The sequence below is a fragment of the Moschus berezovskii genome, chromosome 10 (assembly GCF_049115385.1).
Source record: "Moschus berezovskii isolate FMDL1 chromosome 10, NW_MosBer_1.0, whole genome shotgun sequence".
Taxonomy (NCBI): Eukaryota; Metazoa; Chordata; class Mammalia; order Artiodactyla; family Moschidae; genus Moschus; species Moschus berezovskii.
In genome coordinates, this window is record NC_142469.1 from 108743455 (window position 1) to 108760611 (window position 17157).

At 53.3% G+C, this 17157-nt stretch overlaps 1 protein-coding gene across 2 annotated transcripts in view; it reads right to left on the reverse strand.

Annotated features, from left to right (window-relative positions):
- RPS6KA2 (ribosomal protein S6 kinase A2) overlaps positions 1–17157 on the reverse strand; it is a 336387-nt gene that overhangs the window by 274486 nt on the left and 44744 nt on the right. The window contains exons 1-2 of one of the 2 annotated variants that reach the window (XM_055433553.2): positions 5160–5204; positions 5018–5068 (exon numbers count right to left, since the gene is read on the reverse strand). In XM_055433553.2, coding sequence (XP_055289528.1) covers positions 5018–5068; positions 5160–5201 — 93 coding nt within the window. In that variant the 5' untranslated portion in view covers positions 5202–5204. Of the gene's footprint in view, positions 1–5017; positions 5069–5159; positions 5205–17157 lie in introns of those variants that run through there. The other variant, XM_055433551.2, reaches the window with a different exon arrangement.

Here is a 17157-nt window from a genome sequence, read left to right on the forward strand (position 1 = left end):
TATTTTAATACTTCAGGGTGACTTGAGCCTTAATTATTTCTTAAAATATGATTATTGATTAGTGGCTTAGATTTCTTTAGAAATTACAGAAAAGTATGAATAAAAAAAATCACCTTGGATCCTAGAACTGGATGAAAATCCCTAAGAATTTTGGGATTTTTTTTTTCCTATAAATCTTTTCTGTTTTGGCTGGGAAGAGAGAAGTAAGCTATGCTCAAATTTGGGGTCAGCTTTTTCCCCTAAGGTTAATGCTTAATTTTCCTCCAGGTTCCCCAAAAGGAAATTTACAGTTATGACCTCAATCAAAGGATTTGCCTCTGAGCAGTTGCCACTGACGCACTACACGCAGATTGGCAAAGACCAACAATTACAGAAATACAGACATGAGACTGTATTTGACTCAAGGAGGGAATGGAGGCACATCCAGAGGTTGCACTGTGCTGCTTTTTAGATGCAGGCATCTCCCGTGCTGTTCTGGAACCTTCCCTAGGTACCCTACGGACCTCCAGAGGATGTCTGCACCTACTCTGCAGTCCGGGCCTGCCGTCCTTATCTGACCCAGGTCTGCTAGTGGGCAGGAGAGATAACCCTGGCCCCTCACAGATGTCTAGACGTCCACTGTGGCCGGAATGAGTGAAAAGCCTTAACCAGGAGCTGAGTTAGCGGGGGTGGGGGCGGCTCAGCTCCACAGGAGAACCTCTGCCCCTGAAAACAGACTGAATACCCAGATTTCCGCTTGCAACCCCCTCTGCCCCACCCATCTGTTAACCCATCACCTTCACCTCATCAACACCAACAAGATGCAAAGTACTTCTGTGAATACTTCATCAAGTGCCTCAGGATTCAAGGCCAAGGCAAGGAGAGATTGATGAAAAAGACAGTCAAACAGAAAATAAAAGCACCCTTATTCCAAGGCTTCAAACCCTCAGAGGTCCATCTGGTCCTGGGTGAGCAGATCCAAGCACAGTCACACAAGGCAAGACGGAGAAGAGAAGCCAGCCCGGGCTCCTGCTTCCAAGCGCCAGCCCGAGAGCAGGTTCCTGACTCCGCTGGGGGCCGCCTGCCGCACGGCCCGCAGTCTCTCGGGCCCGCTGGCCGGGGAACCCCAGAAAAGAGGGCAGCCCAGTTCACGCCGACCAGAGTTCACCGATTGGCCGCCGAGTTCCGTGCACACCAGCAGCGCTTTGAAAAGTTCCTTCTCAGAGGATTAAGTGTGAGTCATCCCCTCATTTAATTTATTTAATGTATCTGACAAAAGAATGGATTGTTTCTCAAATTATTAGGAATCAACACAAGATAGACACGACACCCACGCCCTGTGTGGCCGGCTGCCGTCTGCTCTCCATCTGCCTTGGCCTCGCCCTCCACCTCAGCCTCGTCTCCCCCCAGGGATGCCGCCCAGCCTCAAGTCCTGCCCGGTGCTCCCGGAGAGGCCTTGCTCCTCGGCTGCAACAGCAGGGCACCCGACAGAGCAGTCGCTTCTCTTTATTTGTAAAGTTCCACTGAATCAGAGGCTCACTGAACAACGCCACTGTCTGAAAAGGGCATTTGGCTCATTCCAAAGCAATGGAAAAAAAAAAAAAAAGAAGAGGGAAGGACCCCAGACAGCTCTTGCAGGGGCAGAAGCCGCTCTAAACAAGCCACCCTTCTGTCCCGTGGAAGGGTGAGTGCTGGCCCAAAGAAGCCTCCCTGCTTTAGAATTTTTACCTCCTCTGTCTTTTTAAATTGCTTCTTATAATCCTCTTGTCAATGCAGGAGACACGGGTTCAGTTTCTGGTCCAGGAAGATTCCATGTGTCCTGGGACAACTAAGCCCGTGCCCCACAACTACTGAGTCTGTGCTCTAGAGCCAGGAGCCACAATCACGGAGGCCTATACACCTAGAACCCACACACCTAGAACCCGCGAGTCCCGCACACCTAGACAGAATCCGGGAGTCCCGCACACCTAGAACCTGAGAGTCCCGAGCCTGGGAGCCAGAACCACGGAGGCCTGCACACCTAGAACCCGTGAGTCTAACCTGAGAGTCCCGCACTCCTCGGGCCCTGCTCCCTGACCAGAGAAGCCAGCGCAGTGAGAAGCCCGCGCCCCGCAGCTGGAGAGCAGCCCCCCTTGTCGTAACTAGAGAAACAAACAGCCAGGAAGACCCAGCTCGGCCAAAACTAAATCAATGAAGAGCTTCCTATGCAATCAAATGGAGAGTGAAATAGAATAGGAGAATAGAAAAGCAGGAAATTCAATCAGCTGTCATGCCATGAGTAGGTTTATCCGGTGAAACACATTAAGGACGAGCGGCTCTGTGCCCATCAACATTTCCCTGACCCACCTGCTAAAATATTATGCTTCCCATCAAAGTCACGAGCGGCACCTGCTCACCGTCTGACAGCTGAATCTGCGTTAGGGTTTTACACAGGAGACCGCATAATGCTCCCAGTTGGGGTAACAATCTAATGTAAAGTTTTGGAAGGTCTTATCAAAAGGGAAAGGCAGACTTGTCACTCACGGCTGTCCAGGGATTTTCTCCATACTCTCGGGGTGTGCCCAGGGGATGCTGTGTGAGCTCTGATTTTTGGGTTCTGTCCTCAATGGGGCTTCCCAGGTGGCGCAGTGTAAAGAACCCATTTGCCAATGCAGGAGACATGGGTATGATCCCTGGGTCAGGAAGATCCCCTGGAGAAGGGAATGGCAACCCACTGCAGTATTCTTGCCTGGAGAATTTCATGGACAGAGGAGGATGGCGGGCTACAGTCCACGGGGTTGCAACTGAATATGACTTAGCGACTAAACAACAGTCCTCAATATAAGAAGGAATTCCTGCTCATCATACCCAGGGTGGATCTGAAAACACAGCCAACCGTTTTCACCCACTCAGGGGCCAAGAGCCCCAGAAGGGCCGCAGCCACCCGGAAAGTAGCTCCTGAGCTCCTGGGAGCCTCAACTTTGGATGTGATCCAGGCCTGATAGAAACAGCCTCCTTGAAGAGCATTCAGGTCCTGTCTGCACCTCTTGCAGGTCACACCTGGCTGCTGACTGCTGAGGGAACAGTTCACAAAGGGTCCTGCACCTCTGTCTGTCAGGACCCTGAACCCCAGGACTCTGTCTGTCACCCACCAGGCTCCTTTTCTTTACCTTCGTTCATTTCTACGAGTGAGAAGAATCACTGCTGTTCAGTGTGGCTGTTCTAAACGTGGAGCATGATAAAGTGTGAACAATGAGCTTGATTTTCCAGCAGACACGCACTTCCCTGTGCATCCCTGGATTTCCCTATAAAGCCGAATAAAAGTTTTGCTGAGAATCATCAGCTGAAAGTGAAAAGTGAAAGTTGCTCAGTCGTGTCTGACTCTCTGAGACCACATGGACTGTAGCCCACCAGGCTACTCTGTCCATGGGATTCCCCAGACAAGAATACTGGAGTGGGTGGCTGTTCCCTTCTCCAGGGGATCTTCCTGACCCAGGGATCAAAGCTGGGTCTTCAACGTGGCAGGCAGATTCTTTACCATCTGAGCCACCAGGGAATTCTTTTCTTGAACAGGTTATAAAATAGACTGAGAAAAGGTTATGAATAAAGTATGAAAGGCCAGTTTTCTGCCACTACAACACATCTCATTTTCTGAGTTTACAGACAGTAGGATGCAGCTCGAAACGGTATAGACGTCTGTCTAGTCACTAGGCTGCAATAATTAGAACCATCTTGGGATTTTATATAGCCAGAGATCACTGATCATTCACTTTTCATTCTACTTACATAATTTTTATGTCTAGTAAGAAATAGAATTCCTACAAGAAGATGGTATTGAGGAATTTTTTTCCAACCAAATTCTTCAGATTGGGCTGTTAATACAAATACAGTGAGACTCAGAGAGGAAAACCCTAAGTGAGTGAAAAGTAAAACACTGGCATTCAGTGATAAGCATTGTTTATGTCAGCAACCAAATGCAGGACTGGCCACTCATGGCCCCAGCTTCCTCTGCTCCAAGGTTACAGATCCTGGAACACAGGGGCTCCGCAGGGCCCTGGGCCCCAGTCCCACAGTGAGTCCCCGAGAAGACGTCACTTCTCAGAGCAGCTCCTGAACTGCACGGGTTCTGGCCCACCACCTTGATAGGGCCGGGGAAGCGGGACTCTTAAGAGAGCCCAACACGCCGACAACCAGGAGCAGTTCTGTCTCGTATGAACAGAACATGATACTGTTGCTGCATTCATGTAAATTAAATAAGCCTGACCCGCACCCAGGGTTCTGTGACCTGTTTGGAACCCACAGGGATCGGGCCATCATACCTGCCAAGCCCGTGGAGAATCTATAGGCCAGACAATGACCTGTTCTGCCAGCACAGGTCAAGTTATTATTGCTGGGAGACACAAAACAGCCGTAAGTCCATCTTATAACATCCCTTATCTATAACGTCAGTATTTCAACCAGACAACTGCTCAAAATACTACGAGAAATCTACCTCCACCTAAAACGATTCATTTTAGGCCAGATTCCTGGAAAAGCTTCCAGTGGACCCTGAACTCTGCACACAGTGGAATTCTGAAGCTGGCCGGCCGCCAGCCCGCTGGCCCCCAGGGTGGACAGCACTGGCTGCCCGGCGTCGCAGCCCTGCCCAGCTCTGATGTCTCATTTGCTCGTTGCAAAGGCACAGAAAGGAGATTTCAAAGAAGTGCTGTGCATGAGGTCACATGCTTCACCTCCTCAGTGGCCTCGGATTCAGAATAAAACTCAGTCTTCCTGGATCGCTGGGTGACATTCCCAGGGTGACGCACAAGACAGACCCCTGCCGCACAAAGACGTTATTACACAACTCCGGGCAGCTGTGGGTCTCACCCAGAGCATCAGAGAACTCAGATCGTACTGCGGGGGGATTTCCACTCTTCCAAAAGCACACCACGGCTGGCTCTGCTGGCCTTCGGGCAGCGTAAAGTAACCCCCAAAGTGAAAAAGACCTCACGTTCAACATTTTTTAAAAATGTAACTGATATTCACGTGGAGAAAACCAAGCCAAGCAGGTGTCACTTACCTCGGCCGACACAGCTGTCTTCGTCTCGAGCGACGGCGGGTCACCCTTGTCCTGTGGGGGAAGAGAGTGAAGAAAAGTCCTTTAAGTCACAGGACGTCCTGGACGGCCGCTGCTCGGGGAGGACAGCTACGCGGACACTCACCAGGGCCAGCGGTTTTTTGTTTCTGAACATGAACCTCCACATGGCTGTCAGTGACTTGAGGAGTTTCCCTGGCTCTCAGAAAGCCCGTCAGAACAAACACCACAAGGAGGGAACTTGCAAACTTTTGTGCAACTTTTACATTCAGCCAAAGGAAGTGATGTCCCATCCCCACCCTCAAAATGTAACCGAAAAAAAAGTCACTCATTAATCTCCAGACGCACAGCCTTCGGCTAAGGAGCTGTGGTTACCACTGGGGGCTGGCCAGCGTCTTAGGGTGACCTTGAGGCCCTCCGTCCTATGGAAGGTGCTCATTCAGTTACAGCAGACAAGACTTCTAACCTGTAAATAGGCTGATGGACACCCGATTAAAATCCCAATCACGTTCGGCCATAGGGGTTCAGCCTGGAGACGCACACAGCTCCCTGCCTCCCCTTGTCTAGACTCAAAACTCCCATAACCTGAAGATTTTACTTAGCACCACGACTTGAGGGTCTCAAGAACAGAAATCACGGCTCTGCCTGCGTCTGCACACAGCATCCTGGGGGCACACTTGCCATTTTCGGCTACAGTCCTCCTCTGTTCTCTGTTCCGAGGCTCAAATCCACTAAAACATGAGCTGGAGACAGTGGGCGAACGTTCTCTTTCACCCTTGACAGTAATTGCGGCTCAAGGGTCAGAAGGCAGAGTGGCTGAACTCCCCACTGCCACAACTTTGGCCCCCTCCCGCCTAACGGGCCGTAGGAAGGGGGCCCCGTGGGGACCACAGCTCGAGAGAAATCCACGGCGCCAGTGTCTTCACACCAGTGACAGGGCAGGTACCGGCCAGGTCTCCAGTTCCCTTACGTCCCTGCCTCTCCATGGTGGATGGAGTTTCACAAACTCCCAGATCCGGAACACGGAGCATCTGGGGATGGAACCCCAGCCCATCAGTGCCCGCATCACCTCCAGGGGTGGCCAAGGCCGCGAGCCCTGCTCCGCATCTGTCTGTCCTTGCTCTCGGACCCCCAGCTGGATGGTGAATGTTGAACGGCAGGAACACGCTTCCTTCCACGTGACTGAGTGCCCATTTCTGCAGCTCCTACACCGGCCTTCGCTGCACAGGGCACTAGGGGCAAACGTCTGTGGTCTCTCTCCCCCCAGTTTCTCCTTCCTTGGCAAATGTCCCCTTTCCTCCCATGGGAAGCAGATTCCACGCAGTCTGGTGAAAGTGACCCCACCACTGCAATCCCCCACCACGGGCAGGGGCGTGACTCAGGCCCCATCATTCTCCAGGTGCCGTGCCCGGCACGGAACCCAAGACAGGGAAGGCCTGTCCAGCCCGGAGCCACGGGGCCACTCCACAGATGCTCCAGAGTTTGTTGGCCCAGAAATGGGCCTGGGATCAAAGAGGAAGACAGAATCAGCGTCCTGCTGACAGTTTCAGGACTGTTGGATTCACAGCTGCCAGAAGCCATCTCTTTTCAATGACAGGAGGAGATAAACTGCCAGTTTTGCTTCAGCCAGTCTGAGCTGGTTTCTGCAACTTGAAAAGGAGCCCTAAGGACACGGAAGTGGTGCGTTTACAGATAAATGCCTAATAGCGAGAAATGGGGGCCCCCAAAGCCCCACAACACCATGCGTTCATCCACTACCATTCTCAACTCACAGCCAACCCTGAAAGGAACACCTTCTCGTGTGGGGTTCACCCCACGGAGTCTCCTGACCCAGCCATCTGGAAACCGGGGACTGTGCACACGGAGCACGCAGTGTCTGGGACTCTCCCTGAAAAAGACTTGCTAAATTTTGCATAGCCCCCCTTTAGAGTCATCGGTCCTCTTCCCGCGTCATTTTCTGGGTTCCCAGTTTGCAGATAAGATTTAGAGAAGGGAGAGGGAAACCAGCGATGACTGAAGATGAAGCGACGGCTCTCGTCATTCTGCAGACGCACCAGCCCACATCGTCCCTTCTGTGCCTCCGGCTGCCCCCCTGTTGATCCACCCGCTCCACGGGCAGCCAGACCCAAGCCCAGGCACGTGGGGCAGGGACTTTTCCAACTGCAGAGTGAAGCCCAGGGTCCTCCTCCTCCGGCCTCATCCCTAGGATGCTGGACAGCGCAGGGCACCATCCCCATCCTGCCTCCGCCTGAGCAGGAGAGTCGGTGGCAGGTGTGGAGGAGCCAGAGAAGGCAGGGGGAGGACAGGCTGCTACGTCTGCCCGGCAGGACGTCCTGCCTCTAGGGCGGCCCCTCTGCGCTCCTCCCTCCTCCCCAGCCCACCCATCACGTCGCCGCCTTGCTCTCATCATGGTGCATCTGTGTGACTTCAAGAACAACACCTTGGCCCACCAGGCAGAACACACCAGAGGGGAGACGGCGTAAGACCCATTGTCCGAGCAGACTGAACTCCAGGTGTATCTCGTGAAGAGGAAACTGGTCAGACAAACCGGGGCAAGCAAGTATTTTTGTGTTTTGTGCATTTGAAATAAAATGCCAGAGTTTTCTAAGCCAAGGATCAATGACCATCTGGGAAGAACCACAGCTTGACTATCTTTATAAAGCCCCAGAAAGCAGTCGGGTGTCACAGGACACACACGAGGGGCGTGTGCTCTGTGTTCAGTGCTGGGATTTCTGGTCTGGGTGGTGAAGCTTCCTTCGATGCTTGTGGGTCTTCTCAATATCCGGCTTTCAGTATATAACGCTGACAGTCCAATTTTATAATGTAAGAAGGTCAGGCTCATTCCCAGAGTCCCTGTTTCCTGGAAGACTTTGTGCACAGTCCTCAGATGCCAAATTTAGACGGGCAGGCAGTTGATTGAATGTGCTCTTAATTCCCAAATGAAATTAGCTCATGGAGTTGATTCCTGGAAAGTCAGGGTTTGCCTGGAGGGTCGCTGGTGTCCTGAATTCACCAATATGCACAGAAGTGATGGCTGCCAGTCTCGGAGAAACTTGGGGCTTCCACTCCCGCCTGGCTCCTCCCCAGCCGGTACTGCTGACCTTCCAGGAGAGGCAGCCACTGGGGGCTGGCGCCCAGGCTGTGGGACAACAGGCCAGAGTGTAGTTCTAGGCACCAGGCGCTGGGAAAGGCACTCAACCACTGTGCCTGGGTTTCCGTGATTGCAAAGATGAGGTGAGGTGGTGTCGGGGAGCCGGGAGAAATGAGCTGTACATGTTAGACATCTGGCATGCAGGAGCCTCGAGCAGAGTTGAGCTGGGGGATGATGTAGGAAGAGGAAGGGGTCCCCCAGGTACAGCAGTAAAGAGGAGCCCCAAAACAGCCCACCCTGCTCTGAGAGCACTGCCTGTGCATCTGTGATCCCCAGGAGTCGACCTCCAGGGGCTTGACTAGATCCAAAAAGTTGGCTGAAAGCTCAACATTCAGAAAACTAAGATCATGGCATCCGGTCCCATCACTTCATGGCAAATAGATGGGGAAACAGTGGAAACAGTGGCTGAGTTTATTTTGGGGTGCTCCAAAATCACTGCAGATGGTGACTGCAGCCATGAAATTAAAAGACGCTTACTCCTTGGAAGGAAAGTTATGACCAACCTAGACAGCATATTAAAAAGCAGAGACACTACTTTGCCAACCAAGGTCCGTCTAGTCAAGGCTATGGTTTTTCCTGTGGTCATGTATGGATGTGAGAGTTGGACTGTGAAGAAAGCTGAGCGCCAAAGAGTTGATGCTTTTGAACTATGATGTTGGAGAAGACTCTTGAGAGTCCCTTGGACTGCAAGGAGATCCAACCAGTCCATTCTACAGGAGATCAGTCCTGGGTGTTCATTGGAAGGACTGATGCTGAAGCTGAAATTCTAAGACTTTGGCCACCTGATGTGAAGAGCTGAGTCATTTGTAAAGACCCTGATGCTGGTAAAGATTGAGAGCAGGAGGAGAAGGGGACGACAGAGGATGAGATGGATGGGTGGCATCACCGACTCGATGGACATGAGTTTGGGTAAACTCCGGGAGTTGGTGATGGACAGGGAGGCCTGGCGTGCTGCGGTTCATGGGGTCGCACAGAGTCGGACACGACTGAGCGACTGAACTGAACTGAACTGAACTGAAAGGTCCTTTATTCCACCTGTCAGCTCATGAGGGTGGAGAGCAGAGCAGAGACAGCAGAGGGCAGCAGAGACACTGGCGCACAGAGCTGTCCGGCTTGACCTGAAGACACACTGGACGCCGCCCGAAGCCTACTCCTTATAAAGAGGCCAACAGATCAGTTTAAGGGTCTGTCATTTGGAAACATTACCAAAACAGCGCCCTGACGCTGTTGGGCTTATGCAGCAGACCCTCTGCTGTACTGTCGTAAACGTCTTCAGAGGGTGGCCGCCCGCCCCCGCCCCCACCTCCCACGGCCCCGCGGCGGGGCGGCTGCGGACGGGGCACCTGCTGCACCGCGTGCTCCATCGCACAGTCCCCGGTGTCCAGTCCGCCCTCCCGCCCGCGGCCCCGGTCACCGCTGCGGCTTCCCCGCCCAACCTGCGTCGGCCGCCAGGGGGCAGCAGAGGCCGCAGCCCGGGAGAGGCCGCCCCGCCCCGGACACGCGCGGCTGGACGGTCCGCGCCGGGGGCCTCACCGATGCGCCCCCGGGGATAAGGCGCGGCCTTCACGCGGGGACCCCCTGGAGGAAGGCGGGCTTGTCCTCCACAGCCTCCCCTTTGCAGACCCTCCTCTCCCCCTCCCCTGGGGACCCAAAGCTCCAGAGGTCCCTGGGCTGTCGGGCTTTTTATAGACTCCAGTGGGTTAATGCTTCCCTGGTGCGGCTCACACAGTAACAAATCCCCCTGAAACGCGGCAGACACAGCTTCGATCCCTGGGTCGGGAAGATGCCCTGGAGGAGGGCGTGGCAACCCACTCCAGCATCCTTGCCTGAGGCCCATGGACAGAGGAGCCTGGCGGGCTGCAGTCCAGGGGGTCGCACAGAGCGGGACAGGACACACGGTTGGTTCATAGGCGTGTCACAGCCTCGGCCGTCGAGAAGCCCGCCCTCTTCAGCCGGTTGCTGCCTTCGGGGTGCGCCCTGTGTCCTTTCCAGATAAAGCGAGCCAAGGCGTGTGTGGCCGTCCCGGGGGAGGCCACGCCTGTTCCGAAGGGGCGCCCCTCCTAGCGGGTCACCGCTCCTTCTCCTCCGCCCCGGGGCCGGCCCGGGGGCCGTGAAAACCGCGAGGAGAGCAGCTCAGAGCACATGTCCCCCCAAGCAGGCTGCAGATAAAGGCGCCTGAGGACTGTCCCACCGCGCAGGCTCAGAGGGCAGGGGGAGCCGGGCTCAGTGGGGAGGAAGGAGGGAGGGGAGAACCCCCAGGGGCTGAAGGCGGGGCCGGGGTGGGCCAGCACAGGGGGGCGCACAGAACAGGGCCGAGCAGTTACAGTGTCTGATGCCACGGTATTTAGTGCATTCACGGCCTTGTGTAGGGCTTCCCAGGCGGCCCAGTGATCAAGAATCCGCCTGCAGGCCCTGGGTCGGGAAGATCCCCTGGGGGAGGGCATGGCAACGCACTTCAGGATTCTTGCCTAGAGAACCCCATGGACAGAGGAGCCTGGGGCAGCAGTCCACGGGGTCTCAGAGTCGGACAGGACTGAGCAATTTAGCATGCACAGTGTGGTGTAACCATCACCACTCTCTATTCTTAAATAGGTTCGTCACTTTGGCAGAAAACCCCATACACCTTAGGCAGTCACTGCCCGCTCTGCCCCAGCCCCAGCCTGGCCCAGGCCCTGGCAATGCAGTCTACACCTGCCTCTGTGGGTGTCCCCGCTGGAAGCTGCTCCTCGGGGGAGTCAGGCTGCAGAAACCCAGAAAGGAAGGCTCAGTTCACACGGGGCCCTGCAGGGACGCTGTCCCTCGCGCCAGCCGCGCGTCACCCGCGGGAAGACGGGGGCGAGACTTCCCAGGCGGTTTGATGACGGAGGACACTTCTCACCTGGGGGTGTCACAGGGCTTGGAGCCAGTGAGAAACTCCGGCTCTTCTCCAGCAATCTTGGTTCAAAACGACCCTTCGCAGCTTCCCTGAGACCTAACACCTGCCTTCCCGCCCCGCCCCGTCCCTTTGGCCGTGGCCCGACTACGACGCCCGCTTGTCACTAGCTGCCATTCCTCTGCTCTCCCCAAACAAACTCATTTTTGCTCACACAGAATTGCGCTTTGCTCTAAGGTTGACAAGACCACGTGTGGCTTTCTGTGTCTGGTTTCACCCGTGTCAGGACCTGATTGCATTGTCTGTACACCCGCAGGCTGTTGATCCCTTCCTCTGTGGACGAACACGCCGGCCGTTGCCAGCTACTGGGAACTGGGAACAGTGCTGCTGTGAACATGTGTGTACACGTATGAACATGCATGTGTATGTATGTATTTGAGGCCCTGCGTATATATCTAGGACTAGAATTCCTTTGCTCCTACAAGCAGTGGTCATGTGTGGATGTGAGAGTTGGACTATAAAGAAAGCTGAGCACCTAAGAATCGATGCTTTTGAACTGTGGTGCTGGAGAAGACTCTTGAGAGTCCCTTGTACTGCAAGGAGATCCGACCAGTCCATCCTAAAGGAGATCAGTCCTGGCTGTTCATTGGAAGGACTGATGCTAAAGCTGAAACTCCAATACTTTGGCCACCTCATGCGAAGAGCTGGCTGGGAAAGACTGAGGGCAGGAGGAGAAGGGGACGATAGAGGATGAGATGGCTGGATGGCATCACTGATGGACATGGGTTTGGGTAAACTGCGGGAGTTGGTGATGGACAGCGAGGCCCGGCGTGCTGTGATTTATGGGGTTGCAAAGAGTCAGACACGACTGAACGACTGAAGTGAACTGAACAGCAGGATAGCAGAAAATTGCATCCAGTGGCAGCTGGTGCCTATTTTGAGAAACAGGAGGTCTGACGGGCTGTCAGAGGGGGAATACATGAATGATCCACTGTGGAAAGGATGTCTCAATACCAGTTAATCTGAAAATGCACATAGCTTGTGGCCAACAATTTCACTGTTTAGTATCTAGACGAGGGAGAGGAATCCTAGCATATGTTCATGGGACATTGAGCACCACTTTAAAGAACAAAACAATGGAAGCCATCTAACTTGGCTTCTTGGTAAGGGAATGGAAAAATAAGCTGATATTTTTCATACCGTGAAATACATAGCACTCAAAAAGAATGAAATAGAACTACATAATTGACAGGAATAAATCTCAAAAATTAAGTTTCAGAAGGAAACATACACTGATTCCACCCTTGCACAGATTAAAAACACCGACTAACATCATTGATAAACACGAGCTGTTGCGGGCGGAATCGCGCTCCCTCAGAGACTGAAACTCTAGCCCCGGTGCCTTCGAAGGTGACCGTGGGGGACACGTGGTCTTCACAGAGGTGATCGCATTAAACGAGGTCACGCGGCTGCCCGAGTCGCGTATCAGGAGAGACTAGGGCACAGAACACACAGAGGGACGCCCGCCTGCAGACACAGGGAGATGCCAGCCATCTGCAAAGCTGGCAGAGACGTCTCAGAGGAAACCGCTCTGCCAACACCTTGATCTCGGGCTTCCAGCCTCCGGAAGTGAGAGGAACTAAGTTTCTGCTTTTCCGGCTGCCTGGCCAAGGTCTCTGTCACAGCGCATCTAGCTGACTGAACAGCCTCGGAAGCCAGAGCATCCTTTGTGGGTCCACCCAGAACAGCCGGAGAACCAGATCAAAACAGCCTAGAGTGCTCAAACAATTGCAGTAATTAGACTTGAAATATAAGCCAATCCCAGACACCGAAGAGTCCACTGGGATTATTTTATGAACATTTTAACACACCGCTTATACCTTTCTCTGCACCTGCGGAAAATACGCACTTATCTTAAATTGAGGCTCGAGTGTCCTCAACATTGCTTTGCAAATCAGTCCAGTGTGGTCAGCAAACCCAGGCTGGACTCTTTTCCTAACTTTGAAACGCTCTGTGTGAGGCTGTGGATACAGCTGGGGCAGTAACACATGTGGCCTGTGGCCATCTTGTCCAAATGACAACTGAATTCGAGCAGAACATCAAGGTCCTCTCGTAATCTTTGAGGACCAGAACTCTGTCTAAAAAAGCAGTATGGCAGACTACAGTTCAGAGACAACACTAACCATCTCGTTTCTTCCTCTCTGCCTCCGTTTAAGGCCACCACAACAAAGTGAGACTGGTTCCCAGTCCTGGGGAGCAGGGCCGGCTGCCCTGACACCCCCCCTCCACCCCCCAGCACAGGCTGAGTCCCTCCAGGCCTGATTTGCAGGTCCGAAGAAAGTGGCCACACAGCGGAGGCACATCTCAGACCTGCCAGCTCCCTCAACCGTGTGAGCCAGGTCCTCAGAATAAATGTCTTTCCTTTCTCGCTCAGCTGTCTGTCTGTCTAAGAGACATGGGTTCGATCCCTGGGTCAGGAAGATCCCCTGGAGGAGGGCATGACAACCCACTCCAGTATCCTTGTCTGGAGAATCCGTGGACAGAGGAGCCCGGTGGGCTACAGTCCTTGGGGTTGCAAAGAGTTGGACACAAATTAGCACAGCACTCCCTGTTGGTCTGTTTCACTGGAGAACCCTGATCAGTTCAGGCCCTTTTGTTCATAACGGTGGCTCTCACTTCTGAAGACAGAAGAGTCTCCCAGTCCTTGTAACACTGAAACCTTCCCGCTTGATGTAAAGCCTCTCCCTGCCCAGGAAGCAGGGGCGGGACCTGGGCTTTTTCTCTTCGACACTCCACATGGCACCGCCCGCGAGGCTGCCTGGGCAGCTTAGCCCAACTCCGGGGGTCTGCAGACGGAGAAACAGGAATTCTGGGAGCTATGGCTCTCTTTTCCTAGTTACTACAGGCTTGACTGTTTCCAAAGTAATTACCTTCTGCACACAGTGTTCCAGAAAACATCTGAAGAACAGCAGTTTAGACGCCTGCCTCCCTCGGTCCCCACAGTAACTCCATGAGGTACAAGCTCCACGCTTCTTATGATGAGACTAACAAAGGCAGAGGGTCGGGAAGTTTCCCCAAATTGCGTGCCTGATAGAGCTGGGATTGAAACTGAAATCCAAAGCCTATGTTCTTAACCATTATAATTTGCTTCCAGTCATTTTGCTTTTTAAAAGCACTTAATGAAAAAGAAAAAAAAATCACTTATGGTTTTACTCCCTCAATCTTGTGCATAAGAGATTTCAGTCACTCAAATGTGTATTTAGAATGTGTTAGATATTTTACCAAGAGAAGTCTATCTCTCTTCCCCTTTGTTCAAGAAGGTCAATAGTCTGACTAATAATATCAGATAATAACTGAGCACATGGACGTTGTCTTGCTTTTTAGCTCTCAGACCAATGTGACCAGAAAAATATGCAAAGTTTCTCCCCCAATAATCCTGATGAGCACTTCGTGTGATCTGAGGAAACCAGAATGTGCACCGTCGTCACCCTGGTCCATTCGGCAGCGAGGGAAGCTGATGGCACTGCTAACGTCTCCTCCCCATGGCAAAGCAGCTCCATTTCTGCTGTTAGTCACTGTGGACCAGGACTTTCCAGGTGGCACTAGTGGTAAAGAACCCACCTGCCAAAGGCAGGAAACATGAGAGACCCAGGTTCGATCCCTGGGTCGGGAAGATCCCCTGGAGAAGGGCATGGCAACCCAGTCCAGTATTCTTGCCTGGAGAATCCCATGGACAGAAGAGCCTGGTGGGCCACAGTCCATGGGGTCACGACTGAAACATCTTAACACGCATGCACGTGGGCCAGGGCAAGATAAGAACACGTGAGTGGCCGTGGGGTGGGTTTGCTGTCTCCCCCTCGCCCCCTGGGCGGGAGGGTTTGCATTGCCGGGGGTCGTGGGGTGGTCTCCAGCCCCTTTCTAAGCGTGGCTGCCTCCGGCAACCCCCCAGTGACGCCACGTCCCACCCGCCTGACCCTGTCTTCTGCGTGGTGCTGGGCGCATCTTGACTTTGGCTGCACATCACCTGCTGGAAACCGTCCAGTGTGGGAGGGGGCTGGAGCGGTAACACTGCCAGGTGTGTGTCTGGGGGCACAGCCTGGGCAACCAGTGGTGGATCAGGAATCCGGCAGCTCACTCACACCCAGGCCTGCCCGAGGAGCTTTCCCAGCACAGACTCTCCCAGAGGTCCAGCTAGCACAGTGTGCCGGTCAGAGCTGGGCACCCGGACCGTCTGACCTCGGGACCCACGCTCGTGTGCCAGCCGCAGGGCCAGCTGTAAAAGCGGGTGCTCGGGACCACGCGGTCGCCACAGAGACGCTTCAGGAGAAGGAAGCCCAGTCAGGGGGCCTCACAGAAGCTGCCTGATCTCGTCAAACGCACCAGGGCAAAGGGCAAAGAACAACACCACCAGCATGCCTCTGATTTTCTTTCTAAAGCTCTAATTTTTAATCACACACAGCACTAACTGAGGACAAAGCTAGGGCGCTCAGTGACGCAAATAAGCTGAGCTCTAAGTCTGCGTGAAGAAGGGCGCGCTCACCACACCTGACTTCCCGGCGGAGGCCAGACACTGATTCACTGCTTTGGAAAATCAAAGTTACAGACTAAAGACGGTCTTCCCTGGGAATCCACTCTGGTAAAAAAATAAAGAAGAGGCTCCACCTTGACTGCAGAGGACACGGGTTCAGGCTCTGCTCTGGGAACTAAGATTCACCGTGTATCCGCTAAGTCGCTGAGGCGTGTCTGACTCTGTGACTCCACGGACTGTAGCCCACCAGACTCCTCTGTCCATGGGATTCTCCAGGCAAGAACACTGGAGTGGGTTGCCATGGTCTCCTCCAGGGGATCTTCCCGACCCAGGGATCGAAGCCACATCTCTTACTTCTCCTGGATTGGCAGGCAGGTTCTTTAGCACTAGAGCCACCTGGGAAGCTCAACTCAGCCCGCCTGCCACAACTACTGCGCTCCCAGGCCACAACCAAAGCGTCCATGCACCACCACAGTCTCCCACGACACAACAAAGATCCTGGGTACCGCAACTGAGGCTCGATGCGGCCAGATACACACAATTAAATTTTTTAAAAAATAAAGAAAACTTCCCTAGAATTCAGACAAAAAGAATAAAGACATAAAAGTAACTGTGGAAAAAGAAACTCTGAGGGATAGCTCAGGAGACACAGTGTAGGGCAAAAAGCATTTCAGAAGCAGGAATCAAAGGGAGAGTTGATTAAAACTCCCCGTCTTGGGCTGAAGTCTCCAGTGTTCAGACTGGAAGCTCTCGCTCCGGGCGGGCACCGGAGGAGTCGCCTGCGCTGACGGAATCGGGAGCGTCTGGAGGTCCTCTTGCTGTGTCCTCGCGCGGCGGGAAGGGGTGAGGGCGCGCCCTGGCATCTCATCTAAGGGCACTAAAGGAGACCAGTCCTGGGTGTTCACTGGAAGGACTGATGCTAAAGCTGAAACTCCAATACTTTGGCCACGTCATGTGACGAGTTGACTCACTGGAAAAGGCTCTGATGCTGGGAGGGATTGGGGGCAAGAGGAGACGGTCACGACAGAGAATGAGATGGCTGGATGGCATCACCGACTCGATGGGCATGAGTTTGAGTGAACTCCGGGAGTTGGTGATGGACAGGGAGGCCTGGTGTGCTGTGATTCATGGGGTCGCAGAGAGTCGGACACGACGGAGAGACTGAACTGAACTGAACTGCACTGAACTGGACTGAACTGGACTGAACTGAACCCCACGTATGAACCTGGGGCGCTGTCCCTGTCACTCACACACTGACTTTCCCATCACCTTATAATCAAATAAAAATATTTTATTTTAATCAACTGCATACCAAAAATTATAATAATTCAAAGGAAACGTAATGGTTTTGTGGTTACAGAAAATTAAATTTAAAGATCAGTTTCATTTTATGAACAGATTTTTTTTTTCTGCAAGAATATGTGAGGTGATATGCTCAGTCATGCCCGACTCTTTTCGACCTCATGGACCGTAGCCCTACAGGCTCCTCTGTCCGTGGATTCTTGCCTGAATTCTCCAGGCAGGAATACTGCAGTGGTTGCCATTCCCTTCTCCAATAAGGTGATGAATGGATG